General features: G+C 49.7%; 1 protein-coding gene across 1 annotated transcript; it reads right to left on the reverse strand.

Moving 5' to 3' along the window:
• Positions 1 to 757: 757 nt before the first annotated feature.
• On the reverse strand, positions 758 to 13,842 carry DUSP5 (dual specificity phosphatase 5). The gene is made up of 4 exons (XM_030334876.1): positions 13,277 to 13,842; positions 8,117 to 8,265; positions 5,037 to 5,256; positions 758 to 2,250 (listed from the first exon to the last, which is right to left on the reverse strand). The coding sequence occupies exons 1-4, from the start codon at positions 13,653 to 13,655 to the stop codon at positions 1,850 to 1,852; spliced, it is 1,149 nt and encodes a 382-aa protein (XP_030190736.1). The 5' UTR covers positions 13,656 to 13,842; the 3' UTR covers positions 758 to 1,849.
• Positions 13,843 to 23,932: the final 10,090 nt, after the last annotated feature.

The raw sequence follows: 23,932 nt of genomic DNA on the forward strand, positions 1-23,932 counted from the left end.
GAATTTCTATCTCAGGTACTGGCTCGGAAACAGGCCCGAAGAGTTAGGCTGGGGCGGAAGCCTTCTCAGGCATGGGGAGAAGTCACTATTGCTCCTTCCTTCCTCCACCGACAGAGGAAATAACTCAGCAGGCAAGGCAATCCAGACTTGGCTGTAAACCTACTCATTGAAGGAATTATCTGGAAGATTTAGTTCCAAGAGTAAAAAAGGGGAGCAGGCACTTATGGTGAACAGTCACCTAATTCACTTGGCCATTTTTTCAACCTTTTCTGAGTGTCTCCCATGTACCAGACACAAGGAAGCTGACCACAAGCTTGGCCCTCAGCTTGGCCTTGGTTTGCTGCAACCAAGGGCCCTTGAGCTTTAAAGGACCTTCAGGATCATCTAGCTCAGTTCGCTCATTTCATTGATGAAGCATCTGAGGTTCAAGGCGAAGTCTTTGCCTGGACTCACGGGAGTGAAGAGCCCTGAGTGGATGAATGCTCTGACCTCCTCTCCATGTGGCTTTCACCTAAGGACTTGCAAGTGAGCTCAGGGAAGCTTCTCGGTCGGAAGGCAATATTCTGTATCGTTAAGATCACCAGCTCATGAGCGGACGCACAGCCTCACGCCTCCAGCAGCACATGCATCACCACTGCCCTGGTGCTCCTTTGGAAATAGCATTCGTTTGGATCCAGGGAGACAGGCTGGGTCCCCACCTAAATGTATTCCTACCTTACCCCAACTCACCAACGACGAACAAGTGTTTTTTTTTTTCTTTTTACTCTTTTTATTTTGCACTATAAAAAAACAACAATAACAACAACAACAACAACAACAACCAGTAACATACTGCTGTTCTTCACATTCACATGGATTTTAGGAAATTATTGCCTTTTCCCCTGGAGAAAGAACCTACGGACAAAAAAGAAGTACCACATTACAAAATCTGTAAACCCCAGAAGTCCACAGCTTGAAGACAACCCCCAGGGGCAGGGATGAAGACGTGTGTCACCGGAGACGAGACAAGCACACATGAAGGACGGCAAACTGGGGAAAACGATCATTTCAATGCCACTGACCCAGACAGCGGGTGCCCTATTTCCCTTGGCACCCACTGCTACCACCTCGAAGGGGTGATTTTTGGTCTAAGGTCTGAAGAAGAGTTGCTTTGAGGAGAGGTGCAATGAGAAAGGTTCAAGTATGAGTAAGAATCATGCGAAGTCCGAAGTCAGGGAAGAACCCACGGTGGAGAGGACACCCAGATAGGTCAGTGTCTCCCTACTTCAACCGCCTGTCTCTACTGACCCCAAGAGGGAGCCTCAAAAACATCTGAGGGTTCAAAGCAGCACACAGATCGTGTCCCTCCAAACCCTGCAGGGTTACTTTCCCGACTGGGTGGTGATCAGCTTATGCCCTGAAGCAACAGAGACAGATACTAAGACTGCCAAAGTTAAAAAAGTAAGGTGGAAATTGTGCTTCCTTCAAAACGAATTGGCTTCGTAACTGCCTTTTCTCCCGGTCTAGCAACTGCTTTCTCCCATGCTGCTGCAGGGATTTATTGCCTTACGCTTGAAATGAGAAGGCAAACTTGGAGGTGCAGGGACTGGGCGGTCCTGAGAGGGCACGGGGTCTGGAAGTACAGTAGTTGGCACGCGCTGTGCTCTCATGATGGCTTGGCCTTCCTTCGGTCCCGAAAACCTATCCCCGATGTCAGTGTGAAGTTCCTTTGCAAGCCTGGTGCTCACTCTCCCAGTGGGGCAGTGGGACAGAGTGAGGTCTTCGGTATTGCACAGGTATGAAATGTCCACGAGTTTAGAAAGCAGAATCACAGTTGTTCTTGGGACTGGGCTGTTTCCCCATCCCGGTTTCAGCAGGATGTGGCCGTGGCCACGGGGCTCCTGCTGAGCTCTGAGACTGTCGAGTGGGTGGGCACTGGCACCAGCACCGAGGTAGGGAATGTGCAGTAGGAACCTTGCACGTCAGGGCTCAATGTCTGCAAATGGGCTATGAATGAAGAGCTGGCTGCCTCCCCTTGGCAGGAGGGAGCCTGTGGCGTGGAAGGCAGGATCTCAGACTCATACTGCAGGAGCTGGCCCATGAAGCCGAAGTTGGGCGAGACCACACTCCTCCGCTGCTTGATGTAATCGAAGGCATCCTTCAGGCGGAACTGCTTGGTTTTCATGAGGTAAGCCATGCAGATGGTGGGCGAACGGGAGATCCCAGCCTCACAGTGGACCAGGACCTTGCCTCCCTTTTCCCTGACACAGTCTGGAAGGAAGAAAAGACAGTGAGGATGAGCTGGGACTGGACCCAAAAGGCAATGCCAAGATACAAGCATTAAACACAAAAGCGACCTGGTTATCAAAACATCACGTCTGTTCGAGCGCTGAGGTTCCTACACAGTCTCTGATGCCCCTTGGCGAGGACGGAGCTTTTGGGGTCCCACCAAGGTCTATCCCCACTTAGGACCTTTCTATCCTTAGAGGTGCCTCCTTGTTCGCCAGGATACTTGCATAGATTCTGCCTCTGAGCAAGCCAGACCTGGAGTCCAGCAGTCTCACATCCCTTCCTGGAGATGCCATCTTAACTCAGGTCCTGTGGATGGGTTTCGAGAGGGCATTGGGAAATCCTTGACATTGCGTGCAAATTTATTGGGTAGGCACATTTCTCTGAGAGGGTCCCAGGTACAAAGACTGACTTGGAAAAGCAATTCCTGTCTCTCAGGATCTGAGTCTTACGGTGATGACCCAGTAGTCCTCTCCTGCTAGAGGCTTGTCAGCCTCGCTGGGCACCCTCTCTGGCTGTGCCAGGGGTGGGAAGCTTGGCTCAGCTCCCAGGGTTCCCACCACCAAACATACGATAAGTAGTGCACAGCCACTAATTATAGCCCTGGCTAAGTGACGCTTACTAGACCGGAGGATATAAATGGCTTTCGCAAACTCCATCTTGCACAACAATGGGAGTCACTGCCATCAAGCTACCACCATCAGTCAGCATTCTTTTAGCTCAATATGACTAGGGGGTGCCCTCCTTTCCTGTTCCACTCCTCTCCCCCCCCCCCAAAGAACTACAATAGTTAAAAATGAGGGGCAAAAGATTACACACATACACACACCAATTAAAAACCACGAAAAATAGCCGTTCCAATTCCCTCTCTTGCTAATGAGGAAATGATTACATTATGACCCGGGAAGTTCAATGATGTACCTGGCACTGTGTAAGGCCACAGTACACAAGAACACTGAAGGTTTCGAAGGGAAAATCAAGTCAGCTCCCTTACCCGCCTCCCTCCTCAAGGTGGAGATGTTTGTAAATGAATCCGCAAGATCTAAAACATCAAGTTCCTGAGGAGGCAGGGAGGAACCCTGGAGTTTCCCCAGCAGAACGAAAATCCCAAAGGACGCGCTCAGTGTAGCTCATTGGAGGTACCCCCAATTTAGTCTGACTCAAAAGAAATAAAGCCCCTGTAAGTTAGTTCAAAGGGGACCCCAACCCCTAGGATTGCAGGGTGATGGCTCCTGATTTTCTTTTGCTCCTTGTAGGCTAGCTTTTAGTTGACCAGTGCTGTATCCAAGGAAACAAAGGGCTTAGAGCGTGTTGCTTCCGCTCTACCCCTCAGGGCTGGTGTTCCATGTGACCTTCCCAGGGCCTTCCCCTGGGAAGGAGGTCAACACAGGGTATGGCCTCAGTCCCTCCTTTTACCAGGAGGGCAAGAAGTCTGGGGAAAAGCATCCTGTGCTTTCAAAATGCTGTCGGTTTGTGCGGTTATGTACACAACACACAGGATGGGGAAGGAGGGTTCTGAGAAATGGACGGGGGCGGGTTTCATGACCTCACCGAGGAGCTATCTAGGTAATTAAATAACTGGCAGAGAAGGGCAAGGCATTCCCAGGGTCAGGGAGACAAAGTCAAGGGTTTCCCACTCGCAACCCATCATTTGGGCTGCCTCTCAGAGAGCCAAAGGAATCATCTCAGCCAGAGGCTCAGGGGACCAGGACATGGTCTTTTTGCCTCTGGTGAGTTTTCCAGTGGGTTTCCTGTAGAGGAGAAACCATGTGCGATGAGCACTGGGCCCACCAGGTGGCCAAAGCTAGGCGGAGTGGGGGGCGGGGGGGCTTTAATTGCTACCCGCACTAAGTAGTTATTGATGTGGCCAACATCTGCTTTTCCCCCTCCAAAAGCCCTCCAAACAAGATAAGGAAAATCACATCTCAGCTTCAACAGCTATGCATATTCAAGGGAAAGAAGGACTCTGGGAAAGAAGGCAAAACCACAAGGTTGGGGAGTGGTGTCTGCAAGTCTGAGACAGCAAAAAGTCAGCCTTGCAGCCGAGGAAGAGGGATGGGGGAAAGGGAAGATGTCAAATGAGAGAAAAATCAAGGTTATGCTGAAGAGGTGGGGACCCAGGGCCCAAAGCCCTCTCCGGGCAGAGGGGCCAGAGGCTTCCAGGCCTGCACAGGGGAGGAAATGATAACTGCCTAACACAACGTACAAAAGATGACAACTTTTCTGTGCGCAAAGCATGAAGCTTGATCAAATGCTATCTTTAATCCAAAATTAGCTGAAAATGCAAAACAAATTGCCCCTAAAGCAGTCTGCCAAAAACCATGAAAAGCTGCCAGGGCCCTCGGGGCTCAGTGTGTTAAGCAGTGCTCTCTCAATCCTTCTGTTTGCTTTTTAAAAATACCCCAACCTACGTAGGAGCACAGTTGGGATGGTTCTTTCCTTCCCTTGCTTCCCTGGTGTGGGGCATTACGCACGGACACACCGCATCCCACCCAGCTTGAAAAAATAACACGAGCGGCAGTGAGTACTGCCATAAAATGATATTAATTCATTTATCTTGCAAATTAAAGCTCCTATTAATAGCAACTCGAATCCTCCCCTCTGCGTCTTTGGTGGCTGCAAACCTTCCCGGCTCCAACTCCTGGTGGTTGCACAGACAAGACGCTTGTTTTTCTTCTTGGCAAAGGTAGCCTCCATCAGTACATCAGAACCAGAACAGGTGCCCTAGGCGGCTCCCCAAACAACGGAGGGCGAATGACTGAACCTACCAATGAAGTCTATTGCTTCTTGAAAGTGGGAGCTAATGTCAGCTGTGTGGCTGTCTTCCACGGGGATCCATTTGTAGTGTAGGTGGGTCGTGCAGGACTCGGAAATCCGCCGTGAGACATTCAGCAGGGCCGTGATGTGCAGGTTGGCGAGGAGCTCGCACTTGGATGCATGGTAGGCACTTCCAAGGTAGAGGAAAGGGAGGATTTCAACTGGGCCGCCCTGGAAGCAGGGGCAAAGGATAGCCAGGGAATATCGGATTAGCTTGCTCATTTAGGAGAGGAAACAAAACAAGCCTGACCTACTTGTTGGAGGGTGGGAGGTTCCCTTTCTGGTTTCCAGGTAGAGAGTTCAGAGCCAGGGTAGTTCAACCAGGAGTGTGGGTGGAGCCACCACCCTGGCCAACTCTCTACCCTACATTGCTACCTTGTGACTCAGTGACGGCAAAGCCCATACGGCGAAGATTTTCGTTTTCTTACACATATTGATTGAGGAGGCAGGAAGTGCTAGCAGCTTCCCTGTGCTGATGGGGACGAGAAGCTATGTGTAATGGGAAGAATCGAGAAGCTAATGGCCCAAGTTCTAGCTGCCCTGAGAGAACCAGGGCAAGCCTTTTAACCTTGGGGCAAGCCCTGTTTTTTCTCTCAGGGAAGCAGATAAAACTCAACAAAATGAGAACCCTGCTTTACAGTCCTGATATTTTATACTGTATCTTATCAAACCTAGGACACTGATCCTAAGGTGCTTGTGGTTTCAGCGATGTTAAAATGTGCCCCCAAAAGGATGCTTCTTAGAAGTGAAAACAACCACTGTTTACCCAGGATCCTTAAAGAAAAGCTGTTAAGCCATGGGCAGAGGGGCTTCTCCCACACCTGATCTTTCTCAGGTAGCACTGAGGGTTCGTGAAAGATGCTTACATCAGCCTTTTGGAAGGCCACCCACACACCAGGATTCCCGTTAAGGAGGATCCCAGTTAGAACCAGAGACCATCTCCCCTGAGGCAAAGTTAAAAGGAACAGCTAGACTGTGGCAGTCTTAGCATCTCCAGGGTGGCAAGACAAGCCAGTCAAAACTGGAACAATGGGAGCCCCCCCCTCCCCGATTTAGAGGGAAACACTGTGCTTGAGGGGGGACAGTGGCTGCGTCTTTGGGAGCCTCTCCCATATCATCCATCTGCTTCCTGTGTTTCCACTTCCTGTCCTGGAATAAAGTCGAATGGAAACTCAGCCAGATCCACAGTAGGGAAAGAGGCATAGGATGAGGGACAGCAGCAGGCAATTCTCAAATTACCCATCATGCAGCGTCTGCTTTTTCTTTCCAGTGAAATCAAGTGTTTGGGCAAAGGTCAGGTTGGCTAATCAGAAGAAAGTTATGGACGATTTTACAAAGGATAGTAAAAGTAACAACTAGTTATTTTATTAGCACCTACAATAGCTGGCCCCGGACTTAATACTTTATACACACCTACATAGATCTCTCTCTCCTTTTAGTGCCTGGAAAACACTGACAAACCAGGCCTGGGATCTCATCCACTTACTTATATAGCCTAGATCAACACACTCCTGAAACCACGTTTCTTTGCTTTTCTGAATCCTGTTTAGACTCAAGAGGAAGAAACCCCAAAGGTTAACACGACCTTGGCTTGGCTTCTCTCAACGCAGAAGCGCTTCTAAGAAATAGCACGAGGGGGTTCCCCAGATGAACCCTGGAGACACATCAGGGCCTCCCCAGTCCTCTCGGCCAAAGGTCTGTTGCGCTTTCATGATATCCTGCCAATTCTTGTTTCTCTTTCACTTTCTGAGAAGTGAGGGGAAAACACCACCCAAACAAACAAAAATAGGAATCCAGCTAAGCCGCATGCCCATGGCTTGAAAGCTTGAGGGTTCATCATAGGCTGTATTTTCAATAAAGAAAAACAAAATAATAACCGTGGCACCTTGCCAAGCTAATGGGCTCCCTGACCCAGGATCCCATTCAAGGGAAGTCACTTGGCTTTACTGGGAAGTTTATTCACAGGGGCAAAGCTCTGCTCATGCTAGGCGGCTGGCACTTTAAACAACAGTCAGACGTCTTCCTTTTTATGATCTGGATATATTCTTATTTTGTGGGAAAACCTTGAGAAGCTCCTCCTACCAGGTCAGGTGGCTAGGATGGCCCCTTCCTAAAAGAAGGCATGTAGAAAACAGAACAAGGTCTTGCAAAGAACCAGAGTTGAGAGAAGGGAGGAGGTCTGGGCCTACTGTTGCCAGGATTCTTTGCAGATAGATCATTTCACCAGCTGTGAGACAAGTTTTTTCCCTCTGTAAAATGGGAAGATGGACTTTGATCTATGGTTTCTGCCAGATTTGGGACCTTGCCCACCTTTTGCCCATCCTCCAACATTGTAGGTAACCCCTGACTGAACCTTCCACATTTTCATCCTTTAGTGAGTTGTCAGAAGGTATAAATTCTTTGAAGGAAACCACCACCCCCCTATTTGAGTGAGCGTGAAATCCTCTATAATATCTCTTGATCTGCTCTGGTTTCTGAATTTATGGAATTGTAAGCACCACAAACCCTTCGAGACTGCTTAGCCATCCCAAGGGTTGTTTCTCCACGACCCTCCCTCAACCTCTCCCCCAGCCCCATTTCAGTTAAAAATAACAAGACACACTTTGACAGGTACTAGGCTGGTTTGTAGAAACTGCAGAGCATGAACAATTCAGGAAAAGATCAGGAAAGATCAACACAGGAAGCCTGAAAGTCGGCTCTGAAACACCTTCAGGGAAACCTAAACCAATATTTTGAAGCTTCTCTGCACTTCCTAGGCCAGCTAATAATAATGTATCTTTCACTTCCCCTTTTCTCCAGAAGCTGTCAAGCATCCTGTGGCTCGTTTGCTCTTGTCAGCTTGTTTGCTGGAAAGAAGCCCATTTACTCTTGGATGGAAACTCAAGTTGGCAAGTAACAGCTCTCTGAAGCTCGAGGGCTCTGCCCAAAACCCTGATCCACGAAAGAACGAACCGGTGCTGCTGAGCGGGGAGAGGAAGAGCTGGGGTGCCGAGGAAGGAACAGAGTCAGCAGCCAAGACCACACCACGTACCTGGTCATAAGCCGGCCTGTAGCTGATGCTGAGCACTGGTTTCCCACACTGGTTCATGAGGGCTTTCTCGGTTTCAACCTTCTCTTGTGAAATGGGTTGTACATCCACGCAACACTCAGGATATTCTGAGTAGAAGTTGTCATATCCTCCTGCAAGGAAAACAAAAAAGGAAGAGATGTTAAGCGTTGATTTCTCAGGCTTTCAGAAAATGCCCCCAATTAGTCAATACCCCAAGTGTGGAAGAGTCAAGAATATTATGCTAACACAGATTCTGGTCTTACAGAAAAATTGAACCAAGCCAACTAATAGCTTTGGAATAGAAATGGGCTACACCCCCTCACCCCGCCCCCACCCCCCACACACACACACACACACACACACACACACACACACACACACTTTTTTCCCCTCTCTTCTAACAAGCTACAGTTCAGAGAGGCAATGATTAACTTTTTGCGTCTATCAGAAGCAGCTTAAACTGTGAAAGGAAATGTATCCGACATCTGGCAAATATTAACCAAATCCCTCCAGAAAACAAAAGCTATTTTCACTTGTTTGTCTAAAATGCAGGTGTGATTATACAGAATTTCATTCATTTGCAAGAAGAGACTCCTAAATTGGTTGGCTTCATCCCTAGCCCATTAGCTCTGAACTGGATTATAGATGGAACCCTCTCTATTCATAAGGGAATGGGGGCCAATATGAGGTTTAAACTCAGTGCAATAAAACAACCCTGCACTTTCGCACTCCCAAGGTGCTCAGAACACTGCTGACAATCCTCTCTATAGGTCCGATTTTGAGTAACCAATCTAGTTAATTAACTTCCAAACCAAACTGGAGATCCAAGGCCTTTGGAACTTAATTCTCAGTCCCAGTAAGTAAGAACTGTCTCTCTCCCCTTGAAGATCACCTCACCTCCCTGACCTTTCTCCACGACTACATATCCTCAAATGATAAACTTCTCCAGATGGGTCACTTAAGGTAAAACCTATCTGTGACCAAGTCATAGAAACTTGGGTATACAAAGAAGTCCCAGCTATTAAATACAGAGAACAAACTGAGGGTGGATGGGGGATTGGGGGAGAGGGGAAAATGGGCGATGGGCATCGAGGAGGGCACTTGTTGGGACGGGCCCTGGGTGTTGTATGTAAGCCAATTTGACAACAAACTATATTCATAAAAAATTTTTTTTAATGCAAAAAAAAAAAAAAAAGTCTAAGGCCCAGCACTCAGTGGGAAAGAACCAAATGAAAAACTGGCCTCAGAAGCCTCAATGAATAGGCCAGCTTTACTTGGGGACATCCTTGTTCCCAATCCAAGAGGACTTAAGGCCCTTCCAAGAGCCTCCAGAAAACCTGCTTCTAATTTTTTTCTGACCCAGAAAATTCACTTGGGGTCAAATCATCAATTAGATACACATTGTAGAGGCCATGTATTTTCTACAAAGTCCCCTCTTTCTTCTGTCTCTTGGTGTTATTACAGCCCCACAGTGAAGCATGTGGTGGTTCTAACCCCCTGCAGTAGACAAATGGTTAATGGATACCATGGCGGTCTCCAGCTCCCTCCCAGAAGCTGCAGCCAATTCCTAGAATGAGTCATCTTGCCATTACTGCTTCCTCCCAGCTTGCTGGAACTGCCCCCGCCCCCAGTGAGTACACTCAAATCTCCTCTGTGGTCACTTTAACAAAAAGCCCATTGGGCCTCCCCAGATGAGCTTCTGGACCTCTAGGTCAGTCAGGACAAAAGACCACGCCAGAGAGCAATGGAGGTAGAAGGTGGCAGTGTTTGTGGTTTAGTTTCCCCTTCCTCCCAACCGTAGCCCCTAGGCCCTTGCCCTCCTAGGAGGCAGAAAGAATGTCAGACTTACACGGACACACAGACACACAGCTTCGCTGGAAGAGGTGTCCCTAGCTAGTAAATCACTTCCTGTGCCTGGGCCTCCAACATTTTGGGTTCCAGGAGACAAACTGAGTGATGCGGAACAGGAATCTGGAGTAAGAGTGGCCCAGGCGTTCCCAAGCTTTCCCAAGAATGAGGCTTGGGAAAGAGAAGCAAGCCTTCAGGCCACCCCATCTCTTGTCTGTAAATAGCGCACTTAAGACTTGGCTGTTAGGAGGACAGACAGGAGGTGCGGGTGTGGGTTGGGTCCTGCCTGCCCACTGACAAAATAAGGCAAGCAACACAGATTCTCAGCGTAGCTCTGAGGGCCAGATAAACAGTGTCCTGTCTCTTCAAGCTGGGGTCAGGAGTCCTTCAGATTAGAGGGTCTCTGTCTTTCACCCACTCCTTTCAGAGGCATGGAGAGACAGAACATTCTTCTCTGGTGCCTCACTTGAGTTGCAAGAGCCTAGACAATTCTTTTGGCTGCCTCAACCCTCTTCAGAGTGATTCTGCTTTTGATCACCACTGCATTACCAGGGGAGCAGAGAAGGTGCATGCACACTGCTTATAAATACACACTGACAGTGCCATTAGGTCATCACCTCATTTTAGCGGGGTTTTTTTTTTTGGGGGGGGGATGAGAGGAGGATTAAGGGAAGCATAAAAGGCATTGCTCCCAAGATCTGAAACGCCACTAGATTAAAACCTGAATTCAGGCGTGCCTGGGTGGCTCAGTCAGTTAAGTGTCCAGCTCCTGAGTTTGGTTCAGGTCATGATCTCACAGTTTGTGAGCTGGAGCCCCACATCTAACTCTGCACTGACAGCATGGAGCCTGTTTGGGATTCTCTCTCTCCCCCTCTCTCTCTGCCATTCCCCCATTTGTGTGCACTCTCTCTCAAGATAAATAAGCTTAAAAAAATAAATAAATAAAACCTGAACTCACATCTGGACATGAGTTAGATAAGGAAAAAAAATTTTCTTTGGCAACAACTTAAGATTTTAGTAATGTTGTAACGGTAAGTATCAAGCAACTTACACTGAAAATTAAAGCACACACAATATCAACCAGGCAATTTTACTGAAAGATAGTGCACATGCAAAGCATCTGGACAAAGATCTATTTTACCACACTGCCTCAAATAGTGAGGCTGAAAAGTAATCAGCCAGCTGCCACCAGGGGATTTGTTTAAAAAGTAAAATTGGGGCTCCTGGGTGGCTCCGTTGGTTAAATGTCCAACTTTGGCTCAGGTCATGATCTCATGGTTCGTAGGTTTGGGCCCCAAATCGGACTCTGTGCTGACAGCTCAGAGCCTGAAGCCTGCTTCAGATTCTGTGTCTCCCTCTCTCTCCGCCCCTCCCCCACTTGTGCTCTGTCTCTCAAAATAAAAACATTTTAAAAAATTTTAAAAAAAGTAAAGTGGACATGTATGCTCTGATATGGACAAATATCCCAAGATCGAGTTAAGTGAAAGAGGCATGAATAGAAAATATACAAAACCATTCTATGTTTTAAAGATACTCATGGCAAATCAACTTGTCTAAAGACGAACAAGAGAAATAGTGGGTGGCTGTCTCCGGAGAGTGGAAGTAGGTTCTAGGGGGTGCAGGAAACCCACTTTTCATTGTAGAGCCTTTGTGCTTTAAAAATTTTTACTTGTGTATGTTACTCTCATTAAAAAAAAAAAAATTTTTTAAACATGAATTTTCCGGAGATGTGAGTCTACAGAGCTGCTTACTTCCTGTGGCAGTAACTTCTAAACCGTCAGCATGCCCCCCCTCCTCCCACCCAGTGCTGAAGAGGGGTGGGGAGCCGAGGTAGTACCAGGAGGAGTTTCCTGGAACATATCTTTCATGATACTTGGGGAGGCGGTAGCTTTTCCTGTATTCATTGCTAAGAACAGGAGACAAAAACCACATCAGGAAGAGAAAAAAAATCCGGGGCTAAGTGTGAAACTTCTGCAGAGCTTGGAGGGCATCCCTCCATCCCCTGAGGGCTGAGGATGATGGACAAGGAAGAGCATCTTCTGCCTGTCTCCTCCCTAAGAGGAATCAACAAGGGACAGTCTACAAGAGGTGCTAATACGGGGGGGGGGGGGGGGGGCTGCCCATGTGATCTCCTGGCCTGGACTGTGTGAAATTCCCCAAATTGCATGGTTTTAAAACAAGGCCCTCACCCTCCATTCGCTGCCCCCGAGTTCTGAACAACATCACTGTGGTATCTCAAGGCGTCTGCAACAGGGTTGGCAGGGCCTTGGGGCACAGGTTGGGCTGAACCCTCATCTCTGCACTGTGGGCTAGGTCTTTCATACATTCGAGGTTACAAAGGACTCAAATACAAGGCGGGAAAAGTCATAGGAGTTGGCCCAAGAATCATTGCTCTGTAGTTTGTCAGTCACCCACCACACCACCAGGAAGTCCAAGTCCTTTCTCCAGCAGGTGTAATGGGCTGACCGGTGGGGCAGCTTCTGGGGCATCTCAAACCAAAGGCGACGGAATCCCCTCCACCACTAAGGTCCTGAGTCCTGGCTGCACCTCTCCGGAGTCCTGGCACGACTGCCAGCCGCCCCTCACCCCGGGGAGACAGCAGGAGGCCAGCCCTGCGGGGGTTTTCTCCGGGCGGTAGAGCGAAGGGGTGAAAAGGGTGGGAAGGCTGTCAGCTCCAAATTGAGCTAGAGAAAGGTCTGGGAGGGGAGAAAGGAAGGCCGGAGGAAAACAATAAAAAGCAGTAAAATAAAATGGAAAGGAAGGGGAGGGACTCGCCAGGGTCAAAAAGGCAAGAGGGGTCGGTGAAGACAACCTTAACGTACGCTTATTTTCCAGGCGGGAGGAAAGGGGACACCGCGGCGCCACGCTCCAGGGGGTGGCGACCTGCTGATCCCGCCAGATCTATCAGAAAGACTCAGAGCCCAGGCCCCAGCGAGGGCGGCTAAGCCGGCGCGGGGAAACGGAGACCCGCGCCAGTCCTGGCCGACGGCCCCTGCCTCCGAGAAGGGGCGCCCCCGGCAGCGTAACCAACCGCACCCACCCCGGCGGACCTGCCGCCGGGAGCTTTCGAGGAACTCGAGTGGGGAGCGGGAAGCTCTGAGCGCTGACAGTGGCGGTGCCCTCCCCAGCGCACATCAAGTCCCAGCGTGCAGGCTCCGGCAAGTGGAGACTACCGGGTCCGGGGTCGAAGACGGCGCCCCGCACAAGGAGGGGTTCCCCCAGAGCCCCGGACTCTCCGGCGCGGTGGCAGATTGGTGGTTGGTGACAGGGAATCGGCGGCCCCGATGCGCTCACCTTTGAGGAAGTAGACCCGCGGGCCGGCGGGCAGGCAAGCGAGCAGCGAGGTGAGCACGACCCGCGCGGCGCTCTCCTCGCGCAGCTTCTGCCAGTGGCGGCTGCCCTGGTCGAGCACGACCACGGCCGCCACGCCGCCGCCGCCCTCCTGCAGCAGCCGCGCGCGCGCCGCCTCGTCGGGCAGCACGTAGCGCGCAGACACCGCGCCGCCGCGGGCCCGCCGCAGCACCACCGAGTTGAGGTTGACGTTGAGCGAGCCGCGCACGCTCGAGGCGGCGAAGGCCAGGTAGGGCCGGCAGTCGAGCACCACGCAGCGCGCCGCCGCCTCCTTGCGGAGCATCTTGCGCAGCTGGCGCCCGTCGAGCGACGTGACCTTCATGCCGCCGCCGCCCAGCGGTCGCGCGCCGCGCGCCCCGCAGGTGCCCACGGCCAGGGTGCCCGCTGGCGAGGCACGGGAGGGCGGCCCGCGAGGCTGCGGCCGGCCGACCGAGCCCGGCGCCGGAGCCGCCGCCCAACTCTTCTTTCCCGCCCCGAACGCTCGGCACCCGGCCGGGCCACTCGCCGCCCCAGAAGCCGGGGATTCCGCCGGCAGCGCTGCGTTTTATGTGAATGAGTGTGCGGCCTGTGACGTGGCTGCCCATATAAGGCCAAATATGGGTATTTCCCCGCCCCCTTCGGGCTGTGGCCACACCCCCGGGGAGCCGGAGGCGCGGGGCGGGCGCCCGGCGTTAGTCAGCCGGAGAAAGAGGAAGTGACAGGCGCCTCCCTCTGCTTTCTGTGGCATTGCGCGGAGACACTCACTCGCGCATCACCGGGGGCTGCCGGTGGGGTGTCAGGAGCGTTACGAGGCCGAGGTGACCCACGCTGTGCGGGAAGAGGAGGAAGCGGAGGAGGCAGGGCCCGGCGCCGCATAATCAGTCCGGCTTCCAGTTTCAGAGACGTAGGTTCAGAACCTGCTGGGGGCTGTGCCAGACACCGAGCTAGGCAGGGCTACGGGAGCCCGCGGCCGGTGCCCCCGCATGAATCGGAAATGAGCATTGGTCTTCACCCAAGCCTTGACGGCGGCACACGAGATGATAGCTGGGATTTGCTTCACAAGGGGTGGACTATACCGATGACTCGCGATTGGGTTTGTGTTGGTAATCGTTAAAATTCAAGGATGGGTACGGGGGGGGGGGGTCCTTTATACTGTGTTCTCCACTCTTCTGTTTGCTTGAAAATTTCCGTAATAAAAGTGCTGAAAAGTAAAAATGGAGAGGAGAGCCAGCTGTTAATCTCCCCATATGGATTCTGCCCTTAAAGGATTGACAGGCCTTTTCTCTGTCGCACTCCAATAATAATTAGAATAGTTGTTTTCTGAGGAGCCGTTTTCTGGCCCCTGGAAAATCCTGTCACGGAATCAGCTGCGGCATCAACATGCATCCGTTGATGGAGCTCAGTCCCAGGCTGCTGTCCAGGTGGCTTCTGGATTTGGGGGATTATCTGTGGATCAAGTGTAATCCCAGGCTCTCTGCCCCCACTGGTCCCCAGCAGCTTCAGGCTTCCCGTCCCCAATCTTGGTGAACTGGACGCATTCGCCCATTCAGCAAGTATTCTGGAGGGCCAGCTTCGCGCCAGGGGCTCTGCAAGCTGCAGGGGCAGGTGTGGGGGAAACACGTCTCTACCCTCCAGCTCATGACCAACCATTTTGTTGTTGCCCTGAGGAGGCGGGTGAGGGCTGCTCCGTGGAGAACAGCCTGCCTCCACTAGAGAGGTTCTTGGTTACCACAGACATAGGAGAATGAGGTTTTTAGAAGGAAGCAGAAATCAAATTCTGAAATCAAGTGCAATCAAAGCAGATGCCAGGGGCGCCTGGGTGGCGCAGTCGGTTAAGCGTCCGACTTCAGCCAGGTCACGATCTCGCGGTCCGTGAGTTCGAGCCCCGCATCAGGCTCTGGGCTGATGGCTCAGAGCCTGGAGCCTGTTTCCGATTCTGTGTCTCCCTCTCTCTCTGCCCCTCCCCCGTTCATGCTCTGTCTCTCTCTGTCCCAAAAATAAATAAAAACGTTGAAAAAAAAAAAGCAGATGCCAGATAGTTGGTTATCGGGTCACAGCTGCATTCAGTCAGAGGCGCCGTCCTGGCCCTGCCAGGGACGACAAGGAAAATGTGATGTGGGGGTTTTCTCTGGGGTTATTCATGCCAGCCTTCCCGGTAATTTGCTCCTCCTCCAGGGTCACCACCAGACATTTCAGCCCAGAGCCACACGTGCATGGAGCACCCACATGGCCAGGCTCTGTATTGGGGGCTGGACACCAAAGTGACGTGACTTCCTCTCCCTGGTTTTCCCCAGCCCAGAGAGAAGGCCTCTTTAAGGTCCTGTAGTCAGTATGGAAGAGCATCCACGGTGTGGGGAATGGGGACTTGGAGAGGACCTCCCAGGGCAGAGGAGAGTCAAAGGGAGTTTCAAAGGATGAACTGAAGTTAGCCAGGCCACGGAAGGGGAGGGTGGAAGGCATTCCAGGCAGAGGGATCTGCTAGAGGTAAAGAGAAAACAAAACAAAACAAAATGCTGGCATGGTATGTGCTGGAGACTAAGGCACTTCTGGCATTTACTAGAAAATCAAACAGGGTCAGGTGACGGAGGGTCTTGTGTGCCATTTAAGGCATTTGGATCTTATCCTTTGGCTGGAGCAGCCCTGGATGAAGGGTCTTACTCCGTGACCTGGTCAGGTGACCTTTGGGAACTTCACGCGGCAGCACGGTGGAGGATGGATGTTTTATTTGAGAGTGGGGGTAGGGGTCCAGACTGGAGTCAGGGAGATAGATAGGAGGCTTTTGTGGGTAATCCAGGCCTGAGCTGATAAGGGCCTGCCGGAACTTGGCAGTGATAGCGGCGATTGAAGAGGCCACACAGATGGGGGAAACATTTAGGAAGTAAATGGCCGGAAGGGATGGGATGGGGAGACAGTAGAGGGTGATGCCAAGGTTTTTAACTGGGGTGGTTGGGTGAATGGTGACGCCTTTAGATAGGGAACCTACAGGAACAGGTCTGGGTGAGCAGCAGCAGCAGCAGAAGGAGGGGATGAAGTTCAGAGAGATTAATAGGTTAGAGGTGATCATGGACTGCTCAAGGGGGTACCCAGTAAGCAGTGGGGTGGCCTGGCAATCAGTGCAGGAAAGTCTCCCACCCTCACTTTCCAGGTCCAACAGATGACCAAGTCCCAGGACTCTCTCCGCCTTCCAGATTTCTCTTCTGACCTTTCTGGTCCTGGGGCCAGGCTGGCTTCATGGGTGTCTCCCTTGTACAGCTACACAGGGCCCCATGCTTGGTTTAATGCTCTGCTGTCACTCTCTTGAAATTCTGAATAATTTTCGGACAGGGAATTCTGCATTTTATTTTTGCACCGGGTCCCATACGTTATGCAGCTGGTCCTGCCCATCGCTGTAGTTAAAGGGCCCTGTTATCCCCCATAGTGGGCCTTTTAACAGTATCCTGTTTCCCAATCTCCAAGCCCTCTCCTTACTCTCTCATCCTCTGCAATGTGATCTCTTTAAGCCTAGATCTGAGCACAGAGCCCACCTGCTCTGCTCAAAAACCCTCGGCGACACCTACACACTGATAAAGTCCAAATTCCTTAGTGGAACACCGAGATCCTCCTCGTTTCTGGCCAATTGGCCATAACCCACCTCTAACCTTGTTTCTCTCCTTCCTTTCCACTCCCTCCCCCCACCCAGGCTCTAGTTGCTGCCCGTTTCCTAAACTTGCCCTGCATTTTACTGCCTCCACCCTTTCTACAGGATTGCGATGCCTCCGTTCCTTTGTATAGGAATCTTTCACCTTCATGCACGGCTCCAGAGCTATGGTTGCACCTCTAAGAAACTACCCCTTAATCCCCAGCCTGTTAATCAGTTGCCCTCCTGGGGGTTCTCACCTTTGTGTGATTTCTCCCTCCCCTAACCTGATACGTGAGTGTTTTCTGTCCCGCCATTAACCTGCAGCCTCCCAGGCCACACTCAGGATTTATCCCACCATCTATGACTCCATCATAACATCTAGCACATGGAGGAGCTCGATCAATGTGGCAGAATGGAATTTAGTGCTTGCTGAAACTTGCAGCTAGCTTTTTAGGAGGCACCTGGGAAGAAAGTTGGCCACAGTATATACATCACAGCTTTAGACTCTAGGTAAGGAGGCGAGGTAGGAAGCTGTGGACACACAGTCACTAGGATCAGGAACTGGATTTCATCGGCCACAGGCCTAGGAGGAAGGAGAGGGTGTCTGAGATTGGAATTCTTTTTTTTTTTTTTTAAGTTTATTTATTTATTTAGAGAGAGACAGAGACAGCAGGAGTGGGGGAGGGGCAGAGAGGGAGAGGGAGAATCCCATCCAGGCTCTGCACTGTCAGTGCATAGCCTGACACAGGGCTCGAACTCGCAAAACTGTAAGATCATGACCTGAGCCGAAACCAAGAGTCAGACACTTAACCAACTAAGCCACCCAGGTGCCACTGAGATTGGAATTGTGCAAATAATCATGCCTGTCCCTCTGCTGCTTTGAATGGGGGTGATGGGTTCAGGGAAAAAAAGCAAAATTTAAATTAACATTGTGAATCCATGAGTTGGGACCTTATTCCATTCCTAATTCTCTTCCCCCTGCCAGTTATACTCAGAGGAAGACAAGGTTTTTTAGGTTTCTTGATGCTCGTTTGACCAGTCAGTCATCCTAACCCTCAGGCCGTGGTTTGTCATTGTGATCTGGGATTCTTACCCTTTGGAGGGTCCTGGGTGCCCCCTTTTAAAAAAGTTGTGGGCCTACAGCATTCAGCTTCCAACGTCAGGGAGTTTCATGGACCTGGGAACTCCTGTGTCTGTCTCTGCTCACCACAGCCTCAGTGGGGGCTTCTGGGATTCCTCCCCAGCCCTGCTTCCCCATCGTAAGGTGGGGCCAGATGGCCTCTAGGGATGGATCAGAGAATGTCCAAAAATGCCAGGGAGGGGCCCAGGGCAACCCTAAGGCCAGCCCAAGGGACCTCTTGGAAGGATGAATTTTGCCCCCCTTTTCATTTATTTGTTTCTGATTATGCAGGTAGCAAGCACATGCTCATTGTGGAAAATTGATGTGCTTTTTTTCCTTCTTTTTTTTTTAAATGTTTATTCATTTGTACAGAGAGAGAGTGTGTAGGGGCAGAGAGAGAGAAAATCTCAAGCAGGCTTCGTGCCCCACGTGGATGCTCCATGCAGAGCTTGATTCGAGGCTTGATCCCACGACCAGGAGGTCATGACCAGAGCTGAAATCAAGAGTCTGATGCTTAACTGACTGAGCCACCCAGGCACCCCTTTTTTTCCTTCTTAATAAGAACACTGCTTTCTCAGGCTTATGATCCCAAATCAAGGCTGCTAGCCAGGTCTGGACCTTAGACGTGCTTCCCACCATCTTGGATAAAGGAAAGAGCACTGGACTAGGAGTCAAAGATCTGGATTCCCATCCAATCTCTTTTGTGACCAGCTTTTATTCTTGAGTTAATATTTGTCGAATGCCTTTCGTGTGTACAGGTGTTTTTCTCCCCATGGCCCTCTACCGCCCTTGCCCCCAGGGTCTTGGAATGGAGTAAATATGATGCTTCCTCATGGGTACAGACAGCATTGCTGTGTGACTGTTGAGAATCACTCACCCTTAGAGCCGTGGTTTCCTCTTCTATAAAATAGGGACATAGAGACATTAGTGTCTATTTGCTAATGGTGACTGATGATGATACAATGTACATAAAGCTGTATTGCATGATGCAAGCATAAGATATTTGTAGGCTGTTGTTGCTAATAATATCCATCAACAAAACATTTGCTCAATTACTTGGTCAAATTCTGATGCACTGGTACCTTCAGTTTCCTCTTCCATAAAATGGGAGTGAAGATGGGACTTAGCTCATAGGTTACTGTCAGGATTCAGTGAGTTAATACATGTAAAGTATTTAGAACAGTTCCTGGTACCTATTGAGAACTCCACAAATAGTAGCTAGTTGAACAGACTGTAGTATTTGTTCCAGCCAAGAAAAGACTTTTCTAACGGCACAGGAAAAAAAGATGGGGATAAGCGTGGCAGGGAAGAGGTAGTGACTTGCTATCTGATTCAGCTGGCAATCAAAGAAACCTATGAACTTGTTCTTCTGAAAGTCTACTGAGTCCAGGGAGATATTTAAGACTAAAAATCCCCAGGCCCACTTACAGTAAGGTAGGAGAGACCAGAAGCTGTCCACATAATAATAAGTGTGAAATTGGGTGGTTTCTGTTTTTTTTGTTTTTAAAGCTTATTTATTTTGAGAGAGGGGGGAGAGAGAGAGAGAGAGAGAGAGAGAGAATGAGTGCACAGGAAGGGCAGAGAATGAGAGGGAGAGAGAGAGAATCCCAAGCAGGCTCTGCACTGTCAGTGTGGAGCCCAACGTGGGGCTCGAATCCATGAACTGTGAGGTCATGACCTGAGCCGAAACCAAGAGTTGGACGCTTAACCCACCGAACCACCCTAGGCACCCCTGGGTGGTTTTGATGCCGAGAGATGAAGACATTTTACAGAAAGAGGTCACTAAAGCCTGGAGTATTAGAGCAGGTGAGCCTAGGAGAGTTTAGATTTGATAAAATAACCCCTCCAATTCTAAGAGCAAGGACTTTGGAGTGACACCCTGAAGTTCAAGTCCCAGTCTGCCTCTTACTGGTTGTGTGACTTTGGGCAAGTTACTTCACCTCTCTAGGCCACAATTCTCTTATTCAGGAAAAAAAAAAAAAAAAAAAAAAGCAGGGTGTGGGGGGGTAATAATAGTACCTACCTCATAGGGCTGATGAGAAGATTAAATAAAGTATCTACAAAAAGCCCATCTCGGCCTGCCTGGAGCATGGTGAGGGCTCCATGTGAGCCATTATTTTTCTTTATGAAAAGTGAGGAGCAGCACGGAGGCACAGAATCTTGGCAGTAAGGAATTATTCTACCTTGAAATTTTCCAGAAAGGGAGCTTACTGCCTCAGGAGATATTTTTGAATGAGGCTAAAAAAGGAAATAAGCATATTCTGGGATCTTATGAGATGCCAGGGATGTCCTGAGCACTTCACTTATTCTTACAACCACCCTATGATGTAAGCTTCATTGCCTCCATTTTACAGTTGACCCAGGTCACATAGCTGAAGCCGACTTCCCCGTATCTTCTGTCCTTTGCTTCTGGAGAAGTACACGGTATAAGTTTGAAATATTTGAAGAAAACCATCTTGTCCTTTCCCCACCGTCTCTTTTCCAAGACAACAGTCCTCATTCCTCACAATAACTGTTTTCCAGACTCCTAGGAGACTTTTTGTTTATTTGCCAAAACTCTTTACTTGTGATCCCTGAATGACACCAGGATTCAGCAGAGAACATCCATTTACTCAAAGTTCCTGGGTTCTAAAAAAAAAAAAAAATCCCTGGACATAATTAGAGAAGGGAAGAGGTGATGTGAGAGCAAACACCTAAAAGCAAAGAGAAGAAGTTGTTCCCCCTCCACTGACGAGACATAGGCTATGCCTGAGGGGTGGGAGAGGGATTTTATCCCCCAGGTCCAGCCTTACCCCACTTCCTATTCTGCTGTTCATGTCTGGTCTTGATAATGTGGGGGCATTTTTGAATGCTATAGGAAGTGGGATGGGGTGGGAAGAGGTTAGAAGGAGCAAGTTTATGGTCTCCCCAGCTTCACTCTAGAGATTCTAGGCAGAAAGATAAATGGCTGCTGCAAACTGGTTTTTGGTTTTGGAATTTTTTTTTTCCTAATGGTGAGTGTGTGCCCAAGAGTGAGGCTTATATTAGCTCCACAGTAAGACCCTGGGGGCAGGCAGGATGGGAGAAACCACCCTTACTTGAAATGTTAACAGCTTCTGTGTAGAGTTCTGCTTGGCTTCTGGTTCCCTCCCTCCCTCCCTCTCCCTCTCCCCCCTCCCTGTGTTTGTGTGGTGAGGTGTTTGAAGATGTTTCCCAGACTCCAGTCTTTTTCCACCTTCATGGATTTTGTAATATCTGAATACTACCTCCTCTGTCGTTCCTGAAATTGACTTTACAGAGACTCATTAAAAACCGAACCAAAACAAAACGAAACAAAAACCACCTTATTCTGTCTTAAGAGGATCTGGAGTTTAATAATCTAATTCTATTTTTGTAGTAGAAATAAAAATATATAACAATTCAAAAATTTTTTAACGTTTATTCATTTTTGAGAGACAGAGACAGAGCATGAGTGGGGGGGGGGCAGAGAGAGAGAGAGAGAGAGAGAGAGAAAATCTGAAGCAGGCTCCAGGCTCTGAGCTGTCAGCACAGAACCTGACGCAGGTCTCGAACCCAAGGACTGTGAGATCATGACCTGAGCCAAAGTCAGACACTTAACCGACTGAGCCACCCAGGCGCCCCCAAATATATGACGATTCAAATGGGAGGTTCTCATCTGTGTGCTGCCTACAGTCATTCACCTCTCTTGCCTGGTGCTTGGGGAAACAGTGATTGGGTTCTCAACCAGCATCAGGCCTAGGCTCTGGAAATGGCCACCATGGAGCCTTGAACCCATGGTGGGAAATTCTTCTGAGCTACAGTATCTTCTTGAGTCAAGTTGGGATAATTAATAAGTTGCAAAGTAGAAACAAAATAATAGACATGAAAGTACCTTGTAAAGGGCTTCGGATGTTCCTTTTCATCAGTAATTTCCTTGCTCTTGGGAGAGGTGGGGTCAGGAATCCTATCTCCCCTGACCCAGAACTAGTGGAAAACATTCCCATACCTTAAGCATTCAGAGCAAGGCCTTTATCCAAGGTTGTACCTGAGCTCTGCCACCTGACCTACTGTGGGACACTGAGAGAGCCACTTTCCCTCTCTGTGCATCTGTTTCCTGGCCTCCAAAGTGGGATTAGTTTAGGCAGCTCTTCTCAAACCTAAAGTGCATAAAACCACAAGAGTCTGTTGAAATGCAAATTATCATTGTAGGGCCTGAGATTCTGCATTTCGAACCAGCTCCCAGGGGATGCTGGTGCTACTGGTCCACAGACCACACTTTGAGTAGTAAAGCGCTATAGTACTTACCCCTTAGAGGTGTTGAACGGCTTAAATTAGACAATACATCCTAACCATTTAGCCTGGTGCTTACTTCAGGAACTTCTCCAATAGATAGAACTTCTCCAATAGCTATTGTCAATATTATAGTGATTAGTGTATATGGGGGGTGGGGTGGGTTGAGAGGCAACCCCAGATAGAGCAGAGAATGATGAGACTTCTTGCATCTGTGGGGTTTGGAAAGAGCAAGGTACCAGGAGTCAGGAGACCCAGGTTCGAGTCTTAGCTTAAAACTCCTGCCATAGCTGTGTGAGTTTTGGCAAATCTCTTGACCTTTCTGAGCCTTGGTTTTCCCCTCCACAAAAGGGAAGGGGAGTTGAATTAGATGGTGTCTAAGGATTCTCTTAGCTTTAAATCAAAATGTGAGACCAGTAATCCCTGCTCTACCCCACCACCAAAAGACACTGCTAACAGGCCTGACCTTGGCCATAACCTTGAGCTGCCTGTGTGGCAGGGATGGGCCTGCTCTGAGCTTGCCTTGATTACAAGGAAGATGAACAACTAAAGAGCTAAGCCTGGTGCCCTTGGCGTTCCTCGAGCCTTGGGTGACATCACCCCCCGGAAACCTCCATTCCTCAGCTGGCTCGTCTGAAGTTCTATTAGGGAGGAATGATTTGCAGCCTAAGTGGGAGCGAGTTTGCTGTGTGCCCAGAAAAAGGATGTAAAAGGAGGCATTTTTGACATTTTATCCCACTGCTTCACCGCACTAGAGGCAAAGATGATTCACGGCCAAACTCCTTGTAAACATATATCACACCTGGCAGATGCCAGCCCTTACAAGTGTCCCTCCAGACTCTGGACTTGAGACCCAGGCAGCTAGACCCTGCAAGAAACTTGCTTCTTGGTGGAAGAAATGGGCACCCAGCAACCTAGTCCCCTAGTGAGAACAGGCCAGCCAACATGCATGAATCCATGGCCTCAGGCACCTTGCCAGTGCTGCCCCAGACAGCCCACAATCTGTGCTGAGACCTCGCTCTGAGAAAACATCTATTGAGCATCTGCTGCATGCCTCTGGCTAGGCAAGTTCACCCGAATAACTTATTTAACCTGTGCATTACATCCTAGTGAAGGAGAGTACAGATAGGAGCACCCTGGTTCAGAGAGGGTAAATCACTTGTTTAAGGTTACCCAGCAAGGCATTCAAGTATCATCCCCTGAGCAAAGCCCATCAGGTTGAGCTGACCCCTCCCTTCTCTTTCCTCTGTTACAAACTTGCATCAGAGCCCCTGTCCTTCATGGTTACACTTGATTATTTAGGTCTCTCTCTCCCTCTGACCAAGAAGGAGTCAGCCCCTAAGGCCCTTGCGGCCATAGTCCCTAGCCTGTTCCTCAGCCAACCCTAGCAGGACACTTTGCCCAATGAATACGTGAAATGAGGTATGGTCCTAGCACCCTACTGCTGAGTGGGGAAGGTAGAAGAAGCTCAAGACTTCATTCCTGAAGTTAGGAGCTTACTGACGTCAGTCGTTATGGACCTGACCCATGAAAGAGAAAGACAGTCCACAAGTCAGGTTGGGCTTGGTTATAGATTCAAGGGGCAGGTGAAATCAGAGGGAGGGGAGATGGT

This window comes from Lynx canadensis, chromosome D2 (genome assembly GCF_007474595.2).
Source record: "Lynx canadensis isolate LIC74 chromosome D2, mLynCan4.pri.v2, whole genome shotgun sequence".
Lineage (NCBI taxonomy): Eukaryota > Metazoa > Chordata > Mammalia > Carnivora > Felidae > Lynx > Lynx canadensis.